Raw genomic sequence first — 20,889 nt, forward strand, 5'->3', positions numbered from 1 at the left:
TTTATGGATAATTTCCCTGAGGGGTCCTCCTAAAGGGATCAATAAAGTCCAATCTAATCTAATCTAATCTAATCTAATCTAATCTAATCTAATCTAATCTAATCTAATCTAATCTAGGATATGGATGAAGCATACTGGAATCAGCTCAGAAAATACTCAGCCAGTGTAAGTTTTTAATTGTAGAACATAAACTCCTACAAGGTTGTTGAAAACCCAGAACTGGCCTCAGTGGGCTTTCTTGATTAAACGACCCAGCAGTGACTTGGTTACTGTAATCTAATACTAATAAGAAGATATACTTTATTAATCATTGCACACACATGCTACAGGCAGGAGACTGCACACATGCCATGCTTAGTGAAATTATTTTTCTCCGCATTTGACCCATCCTGGAAAGTCCTTCCTTCGTGGCAGACCAGGACCGGTGGGCTGCCAGCCGACAGCGGCGCCCATGGACCCAATACTATAATAATAATACTATAATATATAGAATACTTTATGAGTGAAAGGGGAGCAAGTCTGCATATAGTAGTATGATTATTTGGAGGATAGGTTCACATTCTTTGGCAACACAGGTGGTATTTCCATGCTGAGGTGGAGGGACAGAAGCAAAGTAAGGGGGACATTTCATACTGAAGCACATTAACTGTGGTACTCATTTGATTTGATGAAGTCAGATTGTTGAAGCCACCCATCAGCATCCAAGGATGAGGACTGTAGATTTTGTCTCCTTGACTTTATGACATCAAGAAGAGATCTCTTAATGGTCAGTATGAACAGGAATGATTACAGCAAGCAAAAACTCTTTAAATGTTGACATGGGCACCTGGCTATTGTTTTAGGACAAACATTTGTATTGCAATTATCTGTTAAAATGTGTCCAATGCTCCGATAGTGTGAGAAACAAAGACAAAGCTCCTGCAGAGCCACAGAGGACATTCCACAGCTCTTATCACAGGCTGAGTGGTGCTCAACATCACAGGTTTGACACGGTTATTGCTACTTCTACTCAAGCAGAAACAGGAGCACTCACTGGTTTCAAGATATGATTCAACACTTACATTCTTTTACAAGACACATCAACATGAATTTCAAACCATCAAATACACTGTAAAAAAAACAACCTTCTATCTTATCAAGTCTCAAAACAAGTGAAAACATCTGGTAGGGCAGTGAGAATATTTCGAGGAAGAACGAGGAAGAATAAGGAGGATCACTGTGATAAAATGAAAGTTGATTTTTTTTCGTGCTGGCAGGTTTTATCCCTTTTTTCATGGAAATAAGACTTTACAGACTAGATACTGACAACATGGAATGTATAAAATATAAAATGCAGCTCCAGTGTCTTCTGTTCTCCTTCAGACTTTGTCATTGCTGAGTGTCCTACAGACATCACCACCATGATGAAAAGCAGTCACACATGATAGTGTACACACACACACATGCACACACATGCGCACACACACACACACACACACACACACACACACACACACACACACACACACACACACACACACACACTGAGGTGAGGAAGTGATCAGTGTTGTGCCAGACCTTTTCTTTTCAGTGGGCCAAATCTCCTTGAGACATAGAACTAATGCAACTGTGCTAAACAACAGAGGCATTGTCCTGCTCTGAGGGGGTGTTGTTTATTTCATAACAGAACCAACCAGTTTCTTCAGCCCTGTCTCCCATCCTCCCTCCTCTGAACCCCTTCAGTGACTCTGAAAGTCTGATTGCAGATTTGGGTTGTTCACTCCAACACATGCAGCTAAAGACATGGACAAATACATGGACAGATGTATCACATTTGTCGTGTTCATTTTGTTTCAGAAGTGTTTCCAGTCTCACTATTAACCTGCACGTTAACTTTATTGGAAAAAGAAAAATTCAAGGGAACTGATTGACTTAAGAAGTGTAAGCAATCGACAAAAGAGAAAATTTTTAATGCTAATGGATGGAACTCATTTTATTTGATAAAGATCTTGATCTGACCAGTGCGTGCATTAGTTTTGTTTTTCTGTAAGCAGTGGCATTGCTGGGGGCCCCAACCCACCCGTGCATGCCACAAAAATTTGGTTTTTGCCCACATAAATGCACAATTTCCGGGACATTTGAGATGAATGCTGAAAAAATAGATTGGTGGTTCTCAAAGTGAAGTCCAGGGACCAATAGAGGTCCCTGAAAGCCCAGGCTTATCAGTAATCGTTCTAAAAAAAGTGTCCGGGGCCCCCCCAGTGGCCAGGGGCTCCAAGCAACTGCCTAGCTTGCCTGTCCGCATTCCGCGCCCCTGTTTGTAAGCATAGCAATGAGGTGATGTCTCTAGTTGTAGCTGTGTAAGATTAGTTAATGTGTTATGACGACGGTCATACATGTACACAGGTTACATGTACATATTCTTCAAAAAGCTAAAGCTATCAACATTCTCTAATAATATTATGTCTTCATAATAATAAAATAACACCAAGATATAAGTCAGAAGAAAAGAAAATAATAAGAGGAAAATGCTTTCAAATCCTACAATTCTCTCCATCTGTTGAAAGACCAAGGCTGACTCGTGTTCTCGTCCATGCTCTGTCCAGTCCAGCTTTTTTTATTCTTCAGTCAGTTCCTCTCTTTTTCTCCTTACTTATTCGGCCCCAGTATCAGCCATACCTACAAAATACACATGTAAAAAATATAACTATCTGAAGAAAAATTTTGACAAGCTTTAAGGCCTATGTATATGTGTGTGAGTTACGAACAATTCAGCTAGAGTGAGGTTTCCCTCTCAGGCTGTGCTGCGTTGTTTATACAGACAGGGAGGGGTAATACCAGTCGGATACCTCACAAGAAAAAACAAAGCTTAGAGAAGAGTCAGAAGACATAACATAACATCATTTGTCTAGCCAAAGTTGTTTTTACACTTGTTTCCTATTTTGTGAGCCCTCTCACCTCCACTCAGACGTACCTTGTACCCAGTGAAAGATCCAGATTGGGAACCTTTGTTAAACTGTAGCGTGAGGCCTTGAAAGTCCAAATCTGTCAATGGAGGTAGACTAGGAAAAATGTGAAAGTTGTTATATGTTGGATACACCAACTATGGTTAAGTTTTTGAATATACAAAAATCTAACATTTATAGTACACAAACAAACAAAGATGACAGTACACAAGCCAAGCAACAAATACTTACAATATTATGCATTTTCATGCTATATGTTAGTCCAGACTATGATAGACCTGGAGTCCTATGAGGATGTGCCACAGACTTCTGACATGGGATCGTCTTATTGGAGATATGGTGTCTTGGTGTCAGTGGTAACACTGTTGCCTCACAGCTAGAGGGTCCCGGGTTCGATTCCCACCTGGGGCGCTGTGGGTGCTGGGGGCGTGTCCTCCACCATGCCTTTGGTGCCTGCTGCCCTTTAAGGGCCTTTCTGTGTGGAGTTTGAATGTTCTCCCCGTGTTCACCTGGGGTATCCTCCATAAAAATACCCCCACAAAAAACATGCAAGATCACCACCTGACCAATGGTGACAAAGGAACTGCCCCCGGGTGCCGCTGTTGGCTGGCAGCCCACCGCTCCTGGTCTGCAGCGGAGGAAGGACTTACCAGGATGGGTTAAAAGCGGAGAAATAATTTCACCTAAGCATGGCGTGTGCAGTTTCAAACTCTGTAACTCAGCATGTTGTGAAGTGACTAATAAAGGATTCTTCTCTTCTTCTCTCTCCTTCTTCTATAACACTCTCTAAATAGTCTGGATGAATGGGAAGAGAAACTAGGCTGAGTGGAAATCAGAAACTCCGTTGTGGGTTTGAAAAGAAAAAAAAAAAAACTTGTTTAGTGCTCTGGATAATAGAACTTTAGAAATGCAGCCATTCACCATTTAATGAAAACGGAGGAGAACCGAGACAAAATCTAAACAAGAAGTTATGAAAAAATGAGAAAGACAAGATGTTCACAAGCTGTCAGGAGCGGACTGCTGCACAGCAATCATTACGTTATGCTGAGCTCAGGAATCACTTCTTACTGTGTAAAACAAGACAAAAACATCCATTTAGCTTTTCATTTGGATTTCAAACAGAGCTCTGACATGTAGTTCGCTAACTTCTGCATGTGTCATTACTCCCTCAGCTTGGCTCTGACTCTGCTGCCTCATCGGTTTTTCTTTAAGCAGATGCCTGTCTGTACTTCCCTCTGGATTAAATGACAATTACTGTTCAGCTACTTTTAACTTGTTGAGGTGGAAGCACTAGACATAGCTGGAGTGTGTGCATTGTACTTTGAAGTTTAATTTTGTATGTAGGTGCTCAAGTGTCCTCTATGGACAATTAACTTGAACTTCTTCAGGATTCTCAAATGTGCCTCCTTGGTGAGGGAGCTGAGGCTCTAAGCTGAGGTCCTGGGTGATGATGGTGGTCCCCGTGAAGCAGAGGGTGTCAACCAGGGAGTCTCACTACAGCTTCTCCACAGCAAGTTATTCTGTTCACCCCAGGTCACCAGAGGGTCAGTCTCCCACCTGTAAGAGATGCCGCATGTTCCATTGCCCACATTTTTCTGTCTTTGTTTTCTTCTGTTTGAGATTCATTTAATTTGAGGCCTTATTGCTTCCAAGTACTATTTTGCTGCTGCAGCTTCTCTTTTCTCTTCTTAGGGTCTCTACACTTCATCCATACACACTTAAGGTGCAATGTGTAATATGTGGCCAGAATTTTAGTTTAAAATGTTCAAAAAAACCAACACCAACACCAACACCAACAAACAAACAAACAAACAAACAAACAAACAAACAAACAAACAAACAAACAAACAAACAAACAAACAAACAAGCTACCATTAGGATAAAATAAGACTATATTGATCCCACTCTGGGGAAATTCTCTTGACTATCCTGAGCAGCAGGTAGTGGTTTGTGGTTACTCTGGTGATCTGCTGCCCCCCATTTGTTTGGAGCAACCTTCGACAGACAACCTTATCTTACACACTGCATCTTTAATAAGCAGATATCCTTTGAGCCACTAATGCAAACTCTCAGTTGCAGTTTGGTGATGAAGATAAGAAGTGATAATACCATATGAAGGTTTGCAGACACATGCTGCTGAGCCACCACTGTGCTTGTACCCTGGAGGAAAAGGAAGAAACACGTTTTATGTTATCATATCTTTTCACTTCCTGTAGTTTGGCTTGGTGAATGTCTTCTTGTCAGATAAAACATTGAGGAAGCTGATGATAATGGTGATGGAACATGTGTTTCAATGCATGCTCAGTGTGAAAGGAATTAAAGAGGCCTCATTGAACAAATTCCCAAAAAGGGACATTGCACTGATCTGAAGGTCAGTTTACTGATGATGTCAACAGGGTTATCTCTACTTGGGTATGAAGACATTAACGCAAGGCTGCTAAAAAAAAGTGGGGGTGTGGACTTTGAAAGACATTTACCAGGCTGGTGGGTTTACTCTAATGAAAACATGCTATTGGTTGCATCATGGGAAATTATCCAGCATTTAAGGAACTTGACCCATACGACCGACTAAAGTTCAGGACCTTTCTATAGCCCCTGCTATTTTAAATCTAATCAAATCTTTTTTTTTTTTTTTTTTTAATTTATCTTTTGTGAGTGACAAATTATTGAAAGTGGAATACATCATTAATATAGCATTTTGGCTGGAGTGCCACTGGTAGGTGTGAAAATCAAACTACTGAAACCCTCCACGCACAAAAGCAATGCATCAAGGCAGCTTGCCAATAGCTCGTTAGCTAGCAAGTCCTCTCTCTACTGCCCTCTTCTGTCTGATGGTCTCAGCAAAAACCACAAGTATAACGGAACCATTAATCCATGTGACAAGCTTGGAGGAAATGGGTTTTTGCTCTGTAACACACTACAGAGATGTGTAAATCCTGTCTGCATTACAAATCCAGTAGGCCAGCAGTGATAAGAATGAATGTTATCCTGAGCAGAGCTGGTTCAGTGTGAGGAGCAGAGGGGCTGTGAGGCCGGGACTAGCTGTGGGTATTCTGGCCTGAGCAGAGGTTAAATGAGAGCACCCGAGGACTGAGCATGATTTATTCATATCAGTGCAACAGAAGGCCAAGTCTTTTTAAATGACAAGAGCATCATTCATGATATTTGCAGTGCCACCATGTTGGCTGCTGAGTAAACTCCGGGCTGCAACCCTGTCATCTTTACAGGAGGGCCCACAGGTACCTCCAAGAAAATCTCTGTAGCTTCTTGTCCTTTCAGGATTCTGGATCATTCAGGGTAAAATCTTAAAACTCATCACAGAGTTACAGCTCAGAGATCATTTTTTTTAAATCAGCAATATTTTCTAACAATGAAATGTGCCCAAAGTGGTTGTTTACATGCATAGAGGAAACCAGATTGGAGGAATACAGCCTAACCAGAACAGTTCACGCACATCAGGATTTCTCTCCTACTAAACTACTGCCACAGTGATACTGTCCTTGCCGCCAGGCAAATAGCCACGATTCAACATTCAACCCCTAATGACATCATAAGGGTTAGGCTTAGGCTCTGTTCTTATGTCTGTTTACATTTACCTGACAAAGACCTATCGTGGCAGTCCACTTCTGCTGCGACACGTGACACTGTTATATCACCACCAGGCATGTTAGAGAAGAACACATCCTTTATTAGTCACAACAACACAACATGCATAGTTGGGGGGGAAACTGCACACGCCATGCTTATGTGAAATTCTTCTCCGCTTTTGACCCATCCTTGGTCAGTCCTTCCTCCGCAGCAGACCAGGAGCGGTGGGCTGCCAGCCGACCGGCGCCCGGGGACCAGTTCCTTCCTATCGTCACCATTGGTCAGGCGGTGATCTTCTTGCATGTTTTCAGTGTTTTTTTGTTTTTGTTTTTTTTTCAGAGGGTGAACACGGGGAGAACATGCAAACTCCACACAGAAAGGCCCCTTTTCTTGAGCAGTAGGCACCAAAGGCATGGTGGAAGACAGGCCCCCAGTGCCCACAGCACCCCAGATGGGAATCAAACCCGGGACCCTCTAGCTGTGAGGCGACAGTGTTACCCCTGTGACCCCGTGTGACAAGCCTAGAACAGAGACAGGGTATACAACCACCCCCCACACCCATATACAACCACGTCACCCCATTACCAAAATTCATACTTAGCTCTGATAAGTGAGTTGGCTTTGAGGAACCTCCATCAGCTCAGGAAAGCCATGAGATAAGGCTGAAAGCTAGTCAGTGGCCCTTGAGTGTTAATTTTATTTAAAGCTTGTATGATTCATTGTGGAAGGCAGGGACAAAGATATTTCAGAATAAGTGCAGGACCAAATGTTTTTTGAGATTGACCCTTACTGGCCACTGAAAGTCAGGATATGTAGTGAAATATAAATATTATGGACGTGAAATACTCATCATCTTCACCTGATTAAGTAAACCAGGTGTGCAGTCAGAAACAGCTCAAACAGGGGATTTTTCCAAGCATGTAGCAGAAGGCTTTGCCAAATTTCTGGGCAGGAAGCAGCCTCTTATGTTCCTCATATCAACAAGGAGCCTTGTTATCAGCTTCCTTCTCCCAACTGTCATCAACACTTCATCACAGGAGGCGTCTCTCTCTCTCTGTGTCTGTCAAAGAGTGTGCAGTGCATGAATGCAGTGGGACACATTTGTGAGCACAGAAGTGAATTTTCAGAAATGAGACGTTATCTTAAGAACTTTATTTGGTACCATATTATACAGTGATTATATACAAAGAACTTCTATTGCGATGCACTTTCATTATGCATTCTGATAAATAAATAACTTCTGCCTCACCACAAGGCTGTTAAAATATACATTTCTTTACTGGCCATTGTAGAAATGCAAATCTACCAACCTCAATTAACAAAATGATTTGACTGGAAAGATGAAGTGCGTTAAATATGTAAAACCATGTGGGGAGGAATGGTCTCCTACAGCGGTGCTCTGCCTTCAGACAGCTTTTCATTGTAGCCACACAATTAAACAAATGCTTCACCCAAAGAATCCCTTGTGCATGTGAGGGTAATGTGAACCCTTTGGGAGAAAGGCAGACCCGAAATGAGGAAAACTATTGCTTAATAAAGAAGTGAAACCCCAAGAACATGTTTCATTTTGTCACATTGATTTTCTGGTCTTTGGAGGTTCAGAAGATAGTGGAGCAGAGTCAACCAAGGAACACATTGTGGAGCTGAAGCCAGAAAGGAGTTTCATTGCAAAAAGTGCTCTTTTATCTGTGAGATGACAAAAGTTGGGAAAGCCACTGATCTGTTGCATAATGATGCACAGAACACAGATGTTAATTTGTTGCTTTCAGGCCACTTTGGTAATAGTGGGGGCTGCGGCTGGCATGCAGATTCTTATGACACAGTTTAGGGCTAAAATATAGGAACATTGTGTCCTGAGTATGTGAAGGTGTCAGTGTCAGGAACACAGCTGTTTCTCAGCAACACCAGCTGAACTCCAGTACCAGTTCATTTAAAAACACTTGTCCCTGAAGAACATCCCTGCCAGTGTCATCTCCAGAGGGCATAAAATTACAGATTGGAACAGTTAAACGAAGGAAAACTGAAATAGACACAAAGAATAAACAATGGTTTGCAGCAGCTGGAGTCATGTTGAGTTGAACTGAATCCCAGTCATAGCAAACCTGCTGACACACTGCAGCCAGCAGCCAAATGGCATTTAGCATATATTTTAAAATGCAACCAACATTAAAACCTCTGTGCAGAGTTAGCTGTTAGGGAAATCTAAGTTTTGTTCTGGCAGCCAAGATCTGTGACTCAGCTTAAGGCTTTTCATGTCTGCAGTGGGATTATGGACTTTTCAGGTCTTAACTTATTATTGGTACTCAAGTACGTATTGAGGGGACATAACCGTGGTGCACAGCATGACGCTCAGCACTTGCGGCAGACCTCCTCCCCCTCCCATGTTGCCCTGATGTGAGTGCTGGGCAGCCCCCTGCTCTGAACACTGGCAGTCTGTCGGTGTGTATTCCCCTCGGCTCACCCTCCATACAGAGCTGCGATTCTGCGCCTCGCCGTCACAGCACAACAGCTACCTTCTTTTCCTCATGCTGGTCTCCAAGCGGCCCAGCTCCTCGTAGGACTGGTAGAAGACTTCCAGCTCATGGCAGCCCCAACCCCTCCAGACACACAGGCACCAATCCATGTTTTCCTTATGAAAGCCACATACAACTGTGTCCTTTGCCACTAGTGCTGCCTCCTCCAGGATCCTGAGAGAAAGAGAGAGAAGAGGGACGAGGGAGGGGGTGAGGGACGTGAGAAAGAGATCGATCTGTGAGGGAGAAAGAGGGATGCAGTGTCGGGGAAGGGGCTAAAGTAGGTGGCACATCCCTGTGCACTGTAATTAGGTCTTCCTAGAAGCAAGTGGGCAGTTCTAGGAAGAGGTTCCCTGGAAAGCGACTGAGGATAGTGAATGTACTGTTAGCACTGAATTTACTACTTGTCTCAGTATTGGTGAAGAACTAAATTCCTACACTTCACTGCTTTTAAAATGTCTACTCCAAAGCCCTTTTTTTCTCCTGTAAAGAAAAACCCGTAAAATGGATCAAAGTGAAAGAATGGGACACCACAATCTACTTTTAAAACCACTCTAATTTATGAAGGCTGTGACAAAAAGCATTTTGGGAGGAAGGAGGGCTTCTGGTGACCCTGAATCCTGAGCTCAACCACCCATGTATCATGCAGAACAACCCTGAATTATCTTCTTCCATTGTTGTTTCATCTTTCTGAGGTGTGTCATTATCCTCCCCTGATGCTACTCCATGTTCTGTGATATGTAGCCACGTGATCACGAGAACAGGTGAAGTCACAAAGAGACATCAAGCCCACACATAAGCAAACAGACACGTTAAATAGGGTTTAATCCATCAGAGTGGGCAGGCAGCATTATGCTTCTGATCATTCCAGCTAAAGAACAACCCAACAGCAGCCATGCGATGTAAATGAAGCCCTACAGGCCTGATGACCCCTCCCTTGACCTGAGCTATGACCTCCCAATGTGTCGCCTATGTTACAGGTGCACCATGTAATAACTGCTTATTAGGGACCCTATTTTGGGTGGCCCTTTTATTGCCTGCTGCTAAAAGGCCAGGCCCCTCTGTGGAAGTTCACACAGAAGTTCTTTCTGCGAAAGACCAGCTGCTGGCTTCTTTACAGAAATAATTACAGACTCAGCAAAGCACCATAAGTACATGATGAAGGATCTGGCTGAGCTTTATTGAGGCTGCATCAGTAAATTAATATGTAGCTCGTTGGCTTTCCCTCCCCCACTGGTGAATGGTTTCAAGCAGAATGGAAAGAGGGCCCCATGCAGGTAGTAGAAAACCCAATTTAGACCTCATTGAAACCTTTAATGTTAAAAACAATGTATTCCTACACCAATTAAAATACAAAAATAAGATAAAGCAAAACAACGCAAATCAGAGCCCTTAAACAATAAATAACTGAGAAATAAAACAGTTAATTCTTAAGGCCTCTGAAATGTCATTCCACATTATGTCTGATGAAGACTGATAACAGCAGTGCTCCTCACAGGAAATGAGCTCACCCTAAAGAGGAACATCCCGGTGGACTGAGGACAGCGATGACACGTCCCCTCAGTTGATCAGCATGGGACTGCATTTCAATGACCATTACATCTCCTCCACGCCTGCACAACAACAACAACAACAACACACGCACAGTGAATGTCGGCATGCCATGAGAATAATATGTTCACTCACTGCATAAGAGTAACAGTAGGTTTTTGAGCTCAGGCCTGCTTATAATGTAAGTCTTAGTTGGAGATATACGCTTCACTAAATTGAAGCAGGTTGCACCACAGTTACTATCCACAACTAACCTCTAAGGTGAAGCTGACTCAACCAGCGGACAAGACAAACTAATTCAGAATGAATGTAGTGAGTGTCACAGCTAATGTGGAATATGGTGGACATATATCACCTGACACATGATTCAAATGTTGTTGAAAATGTGACTGTAAAAGGCAGACTGATTGGGGGCATCACAAACAGTTTGGAAACTAATCCTGGTCCAGTATTCAACTTCCACGAATGTAATGTTGAAACCTAAAGCCTCCAGTGCGCACACACACTGAGAATGGACTTTCAGGGGAAGTCGGAGACATCCTGTGTGCAGCTGTGTGAAAAGACAAACATTTGCATATTCATGTATTCTGCAAATGCATAATGAGGGAAAAAGGAGTAGGTGCCATTTGAAGGGTTTTAATACAGTGATTATCCTTTTATCTGCAAAAACCACATCAGACACACAAACTCAAACAATTTCCATGTTTGAAAATGAATACATGTGTGGAGGGGATACTTAAGTTTTAATGGTGTAAGAACTTAAGAAGATTAGCTGTTGTGAATATGTTCCAATGGTTTGCAGTACATGTAATGATATAAACATGGTTTGTATGATTTTGTAAGGTGATCTTTTCATATTTTAATGATTTATGTATATTCATGTGCAATCATTATTTTTAGAGTATTTTGTGCATTTTCACATGTTTCACATACCCTGCATGTACAGTATACTGTAACTCATGTATGGTTACATGAAAGGCATGTATACTTTATCTTGGAGTTTGCTCTGTCCCCCTTTAAACTGCATCGTCTTCATATTCATGTGCTGTTGCAATAACGCCTCACAGACTCTTCCCTGAAGCTGGTGTCTGTGTTGTGTTCACCTGGAGTGCAGCATTTCGTACCTGGGGATCCACAGAGTTCCGTTCACTGCCAGTACAGTGAAGGCTTGCAGGTGAGGCGGTGTGAGGTTCACGGTCTCTGCAGGGTCCGGATCAGACTCAGGGTTGGTGGATGGCTGCTGGTTCTGGTACCTGCCCGTCTCCTCCCAGTCTGCAGGAAGTGACACACTGCTGCGGCTGGCTAATGAGCCGAGGTCTGCGGCGCTGGAACAGTCGGACCCCAGCGGCTCCAGGGAGCAGTTGGATGATACGGAGCAGTAGTCTGTCAGTGAATCCTGGTGCTGGATGATCTGAGTGCCTGCCTCCTCACTGTAGATCACTGTCACTTCTCCATTATTCCATTCTGGCTTCTCTTCTTGGTCTGTGGTCTTGAGGTCAGTGGTTATCACTGTGGTAACCCCGGTAGGACGCTGCACAGTGAAGACGTCCCGCAGAGGACTGCTGTCTCTGCAGCTGAAATCATGACATGATTTAAAAAACAGCCACTCAAATCAAATCTCTTTTATGTTTCTGGGCATGAGCTGCTTTTATCTCCTGCCTGAGTATGAAAGCACAGCTGTGAGTATCAGACAGACTAAGACTGCGAGCAGAAAGCAGTGTGTTACATCATTGTTGGTGTGTGGCGTTCTAATTAGCATTAGCTAACTAACCTGAAGCAAGAATGGTGTGATGCTGCAGACTGTTCTGCTCTGCTCAGCGGCTAAAGTCAGCGTCACTCACTGTCAGCCTTACTTACATAGCTCAGTATCACAAACAGTGTCTTACAGACCCACAGCATGAATGTTTCCCTTTAGACAGACAGACAGAGAACATAGAGAGAAAACCTCCATGCTTCCCTATAGCATGTGGTTTTAGAGCATTATGCACAATGTGTCATTCTGAAAGCTCAGACTAAGCTGGGGTGTTGAATGTACATATTCAGCACAAAATCTGAATTCCTCAGGCCATTACAAATATTGATATGTGAGATAATCACTTATCATATACAGACTATTTCTTACAGAGACTAATACATTAATATCTATGTCTGTGTGGTAAATATGAAGCTACAGGCAACAACAATTAGCTTAGCTTAGCACAAAGACTGGAAACATGGGGAAACAGCTAGCTTGGATCGATACTAAAGTAACAAAAGGCCTGGAGGGCTGTTTCATAAAGCAAGATTCCCAATTCAGCCAAGTTTACCTAAGTAAATCAAACAATTTAGAGTAGAAACAAATGTGTCAGCACACTGTGGTGGATAAACTATGTAATGAAGACACTCTATTTAAATGACCTCAAACTTATCTTTGGTATTTCTACACTGACATTTTTACTAATCAAACAAAATCAAAATCAGATGCCTGACATCACCTGCTTTCATGACAGGAGTCATCACAACTGAGCCTAATGATTCATTGTTCTTCAGGAAATGACACTCAGGCAATCAGAGTCTTTCATTTTTGTGCGTGTCACAGACTGATGTGTTTCTATTTGAAACATTCACTATCCAAAATCCTACACCTGATGATGCCACTTGCTGTGGCAGCCCTTTACGTTAAAGCTCCACTCACCAGTACTTGGCACAGAGCTGGTAGGAGGCAGCATGGTAGAGCAGCAGGGTGTTGATGTGGTCATCCAGGGTCCAGACTGCCTCCTCTCCCCACAGACTGAAGCTGGTTGCCATGGATATGATGGAGGACGGCGGATCATAGGGCTCCAGCCTCCGCACTGCCTGAAGACTCAGACAGTCGATGACCAGCACACCGGGACCGTTGGAGAACCATAACTGATAATCACACAGACAGGAGGGAGTGTTAACTCCACGTCCGTAATGTAAAGACTTGAGTTTGACTGGTGGGTCCATGTTGCCTTTTTATTCAGTAACCTTCTTATTAAGCATGAATTTACAGTCATACATGTCTGATGATCCGCTCACCTGGGAGCCGCTGCTGACCAGAGCCATGCTCCTGACTGGGTATGGTCTCTGCCTGGGATCAGAGTCTTTCAGATCAAACACCGTCTTATTGAGGGTGTGTGAACACAGATAGACCTCCCCCTCCAGAGGAAGGTCCTCCACCAAGCTGTATGCTGCCACCAGGCCATCAGCCATCCCCGCAAACACTCTGGCCAGGCTCTTAACAGGTGAGGAAGAGAGATCTTTTCATCCATCATCCATTTTCATCCATTTGAATAATCAGCTTACACTCTAAGACTCTTATAATGGAAAGTACTTTTCTATCATCTACATGTCTACAGGCCTGTTCGCTCTCGAGTTCTCTAACTGTTTCCAGTCTTTGGACTATTTCCTGTACTGCAGTCACATGCACATGCTTGGACAATATTAATACATTATCCAGTGATATGAGGTGATTGTTTTAGTGGTTGGCTCATTAAAAGGGACAGTCACAGATTCACAAACAGAAGATGATGACATCTCATTCCACTCAGAGCTACCACTCACTATGGGCTGGACAGGAGGAACAGCACAGAACGACTTTTCCCACAGAAGCCTTGTTTGGTGCCTGGCAGTCATGCTAGTGGCAGTCAGATGTTTTAGGGCAATTATGAGAGGCACTTAACCTATTAGCACTAAAACAGTGGAACTCCCACCTGTCAGCGTCTCCATGCCTTCATCTTAATGAAGACTAATGTCTTGGCAAGGAGTTCAACAGAGACTACAGACATTTTCATGTTAAGTTCCACTCAATCTAAAGCACTTTTCAGACATGGAATAAGTAACTCTGCTGTCTCCATCTGTCTGTTAAAGCGATGGCCTCTGTCGTTCAGACACAGGTGTCTGCTTGTGTTGTTTTTCAGACATGACAGGAGCATTACACAAAGAGCCACAGCGCTTAGTGATATGTGTCATCTGATGTGACACTGCTGGGAAAACAACAGTGAGGTAGAAAGTAATGATGTGAAGGAAAAAGAGTGTACTTTCACAGCCACAGCTCTGATTTGTTTTGTTTCCCTTTTTTTCCACCACAATGCACTAGATGTTTTGCCGGAAGCCTCAATTGCTCACATGCTGTATGTAAAGGCTCACAGTGTTTCCTGGTTGAAGGAACTGATTTCATTTCCTTTCTGCATAAGACACATGACACATGAATGATAAATGTTTTACAGGTGAACAAAACATGCATTTAATCTTTCTGTGTATTGAACCTTGTGGTGCTGTAGTCTTTGCGTAAATCTGACAGCATTCAGTTCAGTTAAGCTGTCTTAGAAGTGTCACATAAATGTTGAAGGTCTGACCTACTGAGATCTGTGTAACTTTTACAGAAATGAGCATGGATGAGCACAAATCATAGTGATGCCCTGCAGTAAAAAGCAGCGTTGCTGACAAATGAGAGAGCTATACAGAGCTAAGCTCTGCACTGAGTTGACATATGTAATGAAACAAAGCATTGTTTCTGATGTGTTAATTTTTGGACAGACAGATTCATTTTGTCATATTTTCACTGCATGACATGGCTTGACTTGACTTGGCTCGACTCACTTAGAACTCTTTGTCTTTTGTTTTCCATTGTCAGAAATGTTTTTTGGTATCACCTCAGTTGAGGTTCCAGGCAGGCTGAGCTGAGACTAAACAGTGGAGTGAAAACACTGCAGACCACTGATTGGTCAGAGAGGATCGTCACTACAATTGTCATTTGCATGGCATGAACATCCTGCACACTGATGACCGGAATTTATTTTATTCACTTGATTATAAAAAATGGTCCATTTTTCTGATTGGTTGCTGATGAAAGCATCTCAAAGGGAAAGGGTGTTCTCCGTCATTACTGTGCTTGTGTCATGTTGAAGCTCATGTCACAATGGTTTCACTTGGTGTTGCTATGACGATTAACTAAAGAAAACCTCCTACTTCAAAAAAAGCAAAATAACGTGTCGAGGCAAGTCGAGCTGTACCATGCAGTGGAAACATGACATTTGAGGGAAAAGGTGACTAATTTTGTGTGCAAATAACTCATTTATGTGTGCACATGATGTAAGACATTTATCCCAAAAGCCTCTGGGTTTTAAGTTCTGTCTTCTGAACAAACACACCAAAGCAGCTTATTGATGTCACCTTTGATCATTGCTGGGTAATGTGTATGTGTGTGTGTGTGTGTGTGTGTGTGTGTGTGTGTGTGTGTGTGTGTGTGTGTGTGTGTGTGTGCGTGTGTGCGTGTGTTGAGACCTGACCTGTTCTCTTGCTGGAACAGGGAACAGGCAGGTGATGATGGCTGGACAGGAGAACTGTTTCTGCGGTTGACTGAGTGGACACATGTCTTTCAGACTGTAGATGAACACCTCCTGCTCCTATCTCACACACACACACACACACACACACACACACACACACACACACACACACACACACACACACACACACACACACACACACACACACACACACACACACACACACACACACACACACACACACACACACACACACACACACAATATTAAACACTCCAGAGCACATGTCAAGGAGGAATCCTGTTCACAAAATTATCCAGCTTGCTAAGGATGATCCATCAAGACACTCTGATCATAAGGAGCTGGACTCAGACTGTGGTTAGCCTAGCTTAGCATAGAGACTGGAAGCAGGGGGAAACAGCTAACCTGGCTATGTCCACAGTTCAAAAATACTCCTACCAACACTTCTACAACTCACTAATTAACACAGTTATTTCTATCAGGTATTTCTATGCATTTTGTAATATTCTTGGGAAGCAGCATTGAAAAAATTGCAGCTGTTCCAGGTTTGGCAAACATTCTGGCTCATCTTTGAAAAAGATGTATAACCCCAATTTGGAGACAGAAAACATGTAAAAAATTTTTACAAGCAAAAACATTAGATTAGAAAAGATTAGAAAATGGTGACATGGTTAATGTATTGAACTTTTTCAGAATCAGGGTTTTTAGATCTTACATGAACCTTTTTGACGTGACCTTTTTTATCTTACATGAACTATAAACTGAGCAAGTACTGTGTCACATCAATAGAAATTCAGGAGAACCGACATTTATTTGCATCAACATGGAAAATGTGATTTCAGGTGGTGTTGGCTGGGTGGTGTGTACCTCAGTGGCCATCCACAGAGTGTTTCCCATCTTCATCTGGCAGCTGATCCGACTGCCTGGACAGGACATCCTCTTCACCTCCACCTGGCCCTTCTCCACATTCACAACACTGTAGTTCCTACAGTACACCAGAAACAGCAGTAAAAGGAGATGGTCACACAGAGCAGTCAGGTTTAACCATTTTGTCTGAACCGCTGAGTTGGACGTGAAAATAAAGTTGAATATTCAAGATATCACACACACCAACCACTGGAAACATCCATTACTTGCAGTAGCATCTTCACTGACATGTACTTTTATCTTCTTCTCAGTCTTTCAGTTTACCAACAGTTTGCAAACAGGCAAATGGAGCATGTGCGCCCTCATTTGGTAAGGAGTGTGGCACACCAGCTTAGTGTGTGTGGAAGGTCACAACTAAGAGAGGAAGCTGACTTCTTTACTTTATCCTAATGTCCATACTAACTGACAGTCTTTACTGCTTTCCATGAGCAGTTCCCAGGTCCTGAGGTCTAGTGAAGGGTTGCGGGAGAGTTGGGGGAGGGGAGGTAATGGGATCTTGACACAGTGATGGAGTTAATGGCAGGAAGAGCTCTATAGGAGTCAGCAGCAGTCATTAACACCACCTGTATGAAGGGATGAAAGCTGCTTTTATTGTAAGGGGATTAACTTGGAATCCAGCTGCCAAACACAGAAAACAATAGAGCTATAATTCAGACACCTGGAAGTCATCTCAGTCAGTGCGTGTGCAGGATAGTTGTGGTGTACACTGTGAGCACCTAAGTGTATGCTGTCAGATTTATGATGTGTGCACATATAAAACCGATTTTGTTAAAGTTGAGAGATCTTAAATAATCTGTGAGATCATGAATTTCAAAATCAAAAGCAGACACTTTTCTAATCCCCCTAAGTTGTCATCGTTACCAGTGTCTGAGCTGGAGCGAGAGGCTGGGCTGAGCGTAAGCACTGCTGCCTACACTCACTTGACCAAATCTGATTTTTAATAAAACCATAATATCAGTTTATGACATTGAGGTTTAGACCAATCAAGACACTTTTTCCTCTTTGTGTCAACTTTCAGTGACATTTCTTACATGAACCACACATAAAAAGTGCATATTCAGTATTTGGTAGGAAGAAGGAAGGAAGAGAAGAAGTTGTCCAAATCAGATCTGCACTGATGCGGGACATGCATTTATTGGGATAATACTTTGCATTTACATATTTTCTACCATGAATGTAGATCAAAGATCACAAACTAATATTGAGTTGTTATGTAGTTTAAATGCATGCAGAGCACTCACAGTAAGACAGCTTTGTGAAGCAACATATGACTAAAAAGCCAATTTTTACAGCCAATTGAAAGCAGTTATCAGCAGACAGGGTTGAAACAAACCTGTCTTCCTTGTCTCCGCTCCAGAACACAGCACTGTGTCCCTGCAACTGGGACAGGAAGAGCTGCGAGTGGCTGCCACAGGACAACACATACCGGAGGCAGGGGAAGCTGGGCTCCTGCATCTGCCTCAGACACTGCATGGCCATCGGCCTCTGCACACACACACACACACACACACACACACACACACACACACACACACACACACACACACACACACACACACACACACACACACACACACACACACACACACACACACAGAGAGAGAGAGAGAGAGAGAGAGAGAGAGAGAGAGAGAGAGAGAGAGAGAGAGAGAGAGAGAGAGAGAGAGAGAGAGAGAGAGGTCAGTGTGATCTGCTCTTCCACAGAATTTCTTGAGGCCAGAACTTCTATCTCTAGATAAAAGAGCTAAACTGGGAGGGTGCTTTGAATGGCCACATGGCAGGGGCATGATCCCTCACAGGCTTTTCCACCAGCAAGCAGGACCAGTTATGTTCACTGGAACACACGACCAAGCCACATATGAAGACCCTGGGTCTGTCTCTAGAGGTCTCCAGCTTATACACAACCTGAGCTGCACTCTGCAGTACAGTTAATCAGTCTACTCAAACAAAGTAAAACAAACAAGGAAATGTGAGTGTTGGACAAAAATAAACTCTATATTGCGTGAACAAACAGGGAGGCTCACCTTCTCTGGCTTGGTGTCCCAGCATTCAGTTAACAGGCTGTGGAGACAGCAGAACTGAACCTCCTCTGGGCTGCCTAGCACTGGCCGGATGCCTTTGGAGAGCTTCTTCGCTATCTGAAGCTGATGGTGTCCGAGCGCTGGCCTTCGCCCAGATAACAGCTCATACAGCACCATACCATAGGAGAACATGTCCACCTTTAGGCGGTGATGAGAGGGGAAAAAACAGGAAATATCAAGGTCAGGTTTCAGAGTTATACTTTGGGGGGGGGGGGGGGGGGGGGGGGGGGGGGGGCTTTTATCCATGACCTTAAGGGCATGGAACGAATATGAGGTATACAGCAAAAGAGGGTTATGGACACACATGGAAACACTTGCACAGAGAAAGTTGTACATGTAACCAATGTAAGGCATGATGCCATAAAACAGACAACTGTTGGGAAAGCTGATGGGAAACTATAATCTCATCCTTATCAGCAGGGGAGCATCGGGGTGGAGGGGAATGGCAGTAGTTGGTTTACTTTTACTGATAATGATAATGGAGACTCTGATTGGTCGATACTCCACAGTAGCACAACTCTGGCTTATCCTTGTCTCCTCTTATCTTCTGGAACTCATCCATCTTGCAAACTCAGGACTCAGACTGCCTTGGATTCTTTCCTCTTGATTGCAATCATCATGGCCCTTGACTGTAAAGAGCACCTCTGTTTATTAAGTGTGATTCAAAATGAAACTTTTACTTTTTATTTTTAAAGTAATGATGAACTATAGTTTTGTTGACTTCAGTCTTATTTGTCTCATCCTTGAAACTCATATCTGAGGACCAAAATACTGGAGTGGATTCCTGCCTGTGATGGTCACAGACGGTGATTGTGCCCCCGTGGGACTTCCCAGAATAACTGTAGAGCAAACAGCATGTACAATGCCAAAGCACTCAACTACTTCTGGGGTGACATCACTTGGTGGTGACTCCAGATAAACTTGAGGTCTGTGGTATGCAATGGCATCACTAGGGCTATGTAAACACGGCATATTCATACAAGGAGGTCCACCTAACCTTAGTTTGACTAGTACAGCAACCTTCTCACTTTTTTATCCTTGCCAGAGAGAGAGAGAATCTAACCTTTCATTTCAAGTGCCTTGATAAGCTAGCTACTGAGACAGCTGCATCTTTTCTATTAATATTGTAGGTATTAACCTTTGTGTCATGGTAAGCTGTTGATGGAGTCGGGTGACAAATTCAAGGAAAAAGCGGAATAGTGGAGAGGAATGGATAAACTTAATTAATGCAGAGCACAGTGAGTCACTGAGTGGCTTGAGGAGAATGAAATGGCCTTCACAGTACTGCTCAACTGGCCGAAGATAACACCAACAAACTGCATACGCACTAAACCAGACAAACTCTTTAAAATAATGGTAGCAAATTATGGATCACCTTGCCTTGTCCCCTGCTGGATTCTGTAAAAATCTCTGGCTAGGTGCAGAGCTGATATTATCTCTGCCTTGTCATGTTACTGGATATTGTCCAGATCCTGTACTGAAAAATACATGTTCCATTTCCTGCCAAGATAGTCACAGCTGGCAAACATGTTAACAGCATTTTCATTTACTTTCTTATTATATTTCTCATGCCTTAATCATGTGCTCTATCATTTATTCTCTCTTCATCCTCTTTTGCATCTTATTAGAGTAGCTAAACCACATCAAAAAGTGAAACTAAAGCCCAGGAGAGGTCAGCGGAGAGGGGCTGATGAGAAGAGGTGGAGGCTTACAGATATTTTTCTCTGCTCCTCCACAGGGGCAGAGGCCAGTGAAACAGTAAGCCCTCGTAAAGCTAGCTTCCCTGGGGAGAGGAGCTGGGAGTAGACTGGGCCAGTGACATCAGACTAACACACTGCTGTGATCTGTCAGCAGAATGAACATGGACTGGCTCAATTTAAATACTATTCACCAAAACACACTAGTTCTCAGTCAGGTGGACCCAGAACGAGATCAATGACCTGTCTTACAGTGTGTATACATAGTATATACA

The 20,889-nt window shown here is 43.1% G+C and overlaps 1 protein-coding gene across 1 annotated transcript in view; it reads right to left on the minus strand.

Annotated features, from left to right (window-relative positions):
- Positions 1 to 7,663: 7,663 nt before the first annotated feature.
- The window catches only part of lrrk1 (leucine-rich repeat kinase 1), a 72,435-nt gene continuing 59,209 nt past the window's right edge, over positions 7,664 to 20,889 (minus strand). Inside the window, exons 30-38 of the mRNA XM_070966712.1 lie at positions 18,861 to 19,055; positions 18,170 to 18,321; positions 16,777 to 16,894; positions 15,889 to 16,005; positions 13,637 to 13,834; positions 13,272 to 13,486; positions 11,722 to 12,171; positions 10,558 to 10,659; positions 7,664 to 9,220 (exon numbers count right to left, since the gene is read on the minus strand). Of these exons, the coding sequence (XP_070822813.1) occupies positions 9,043 to 9,220; positions 10,558 to 10,659; positions 11,722 to 12,171; positions 13,272 to 13,486; positions 13,637 to 13,834; positions 15,889 to 16,005; positions 16,777 to 16,894; positions 18,170 to 18,321; positions 18,861 to 19,055 (1,725 nt within the window). The 3' untranslated portion in view covers positions 7,664 to 9,042. The remainder of the gene's footprint in view (positions 9,221 to 10,557; positions 10,660 to 11,721; positions 12,172 to 13,271; positions 13,487 to 13,636; positions 13,835 to 15,888; positions 16,006 to 16,776; positions 16,895 to 18,169; positions 18,322 to 18,860; positions 19,056 to 20,889) is intronic.

The sequence above is a fragment of the Chaetodon trifascialis genome, chromosome 1 (genome assembly GCF_039877785.1).
Source record: "Chaetodon trifascialis isolate fChaTrf1 chromosome 1, fChaTrf1.hap1, whole genome shotgun sequence".
NCBI lineage: Eukaryota > Metazoa > Chordata > Actinopteri > Chaetodontiformes > Chaetodontidae > Chaetodon > Chaetodon trifascialis.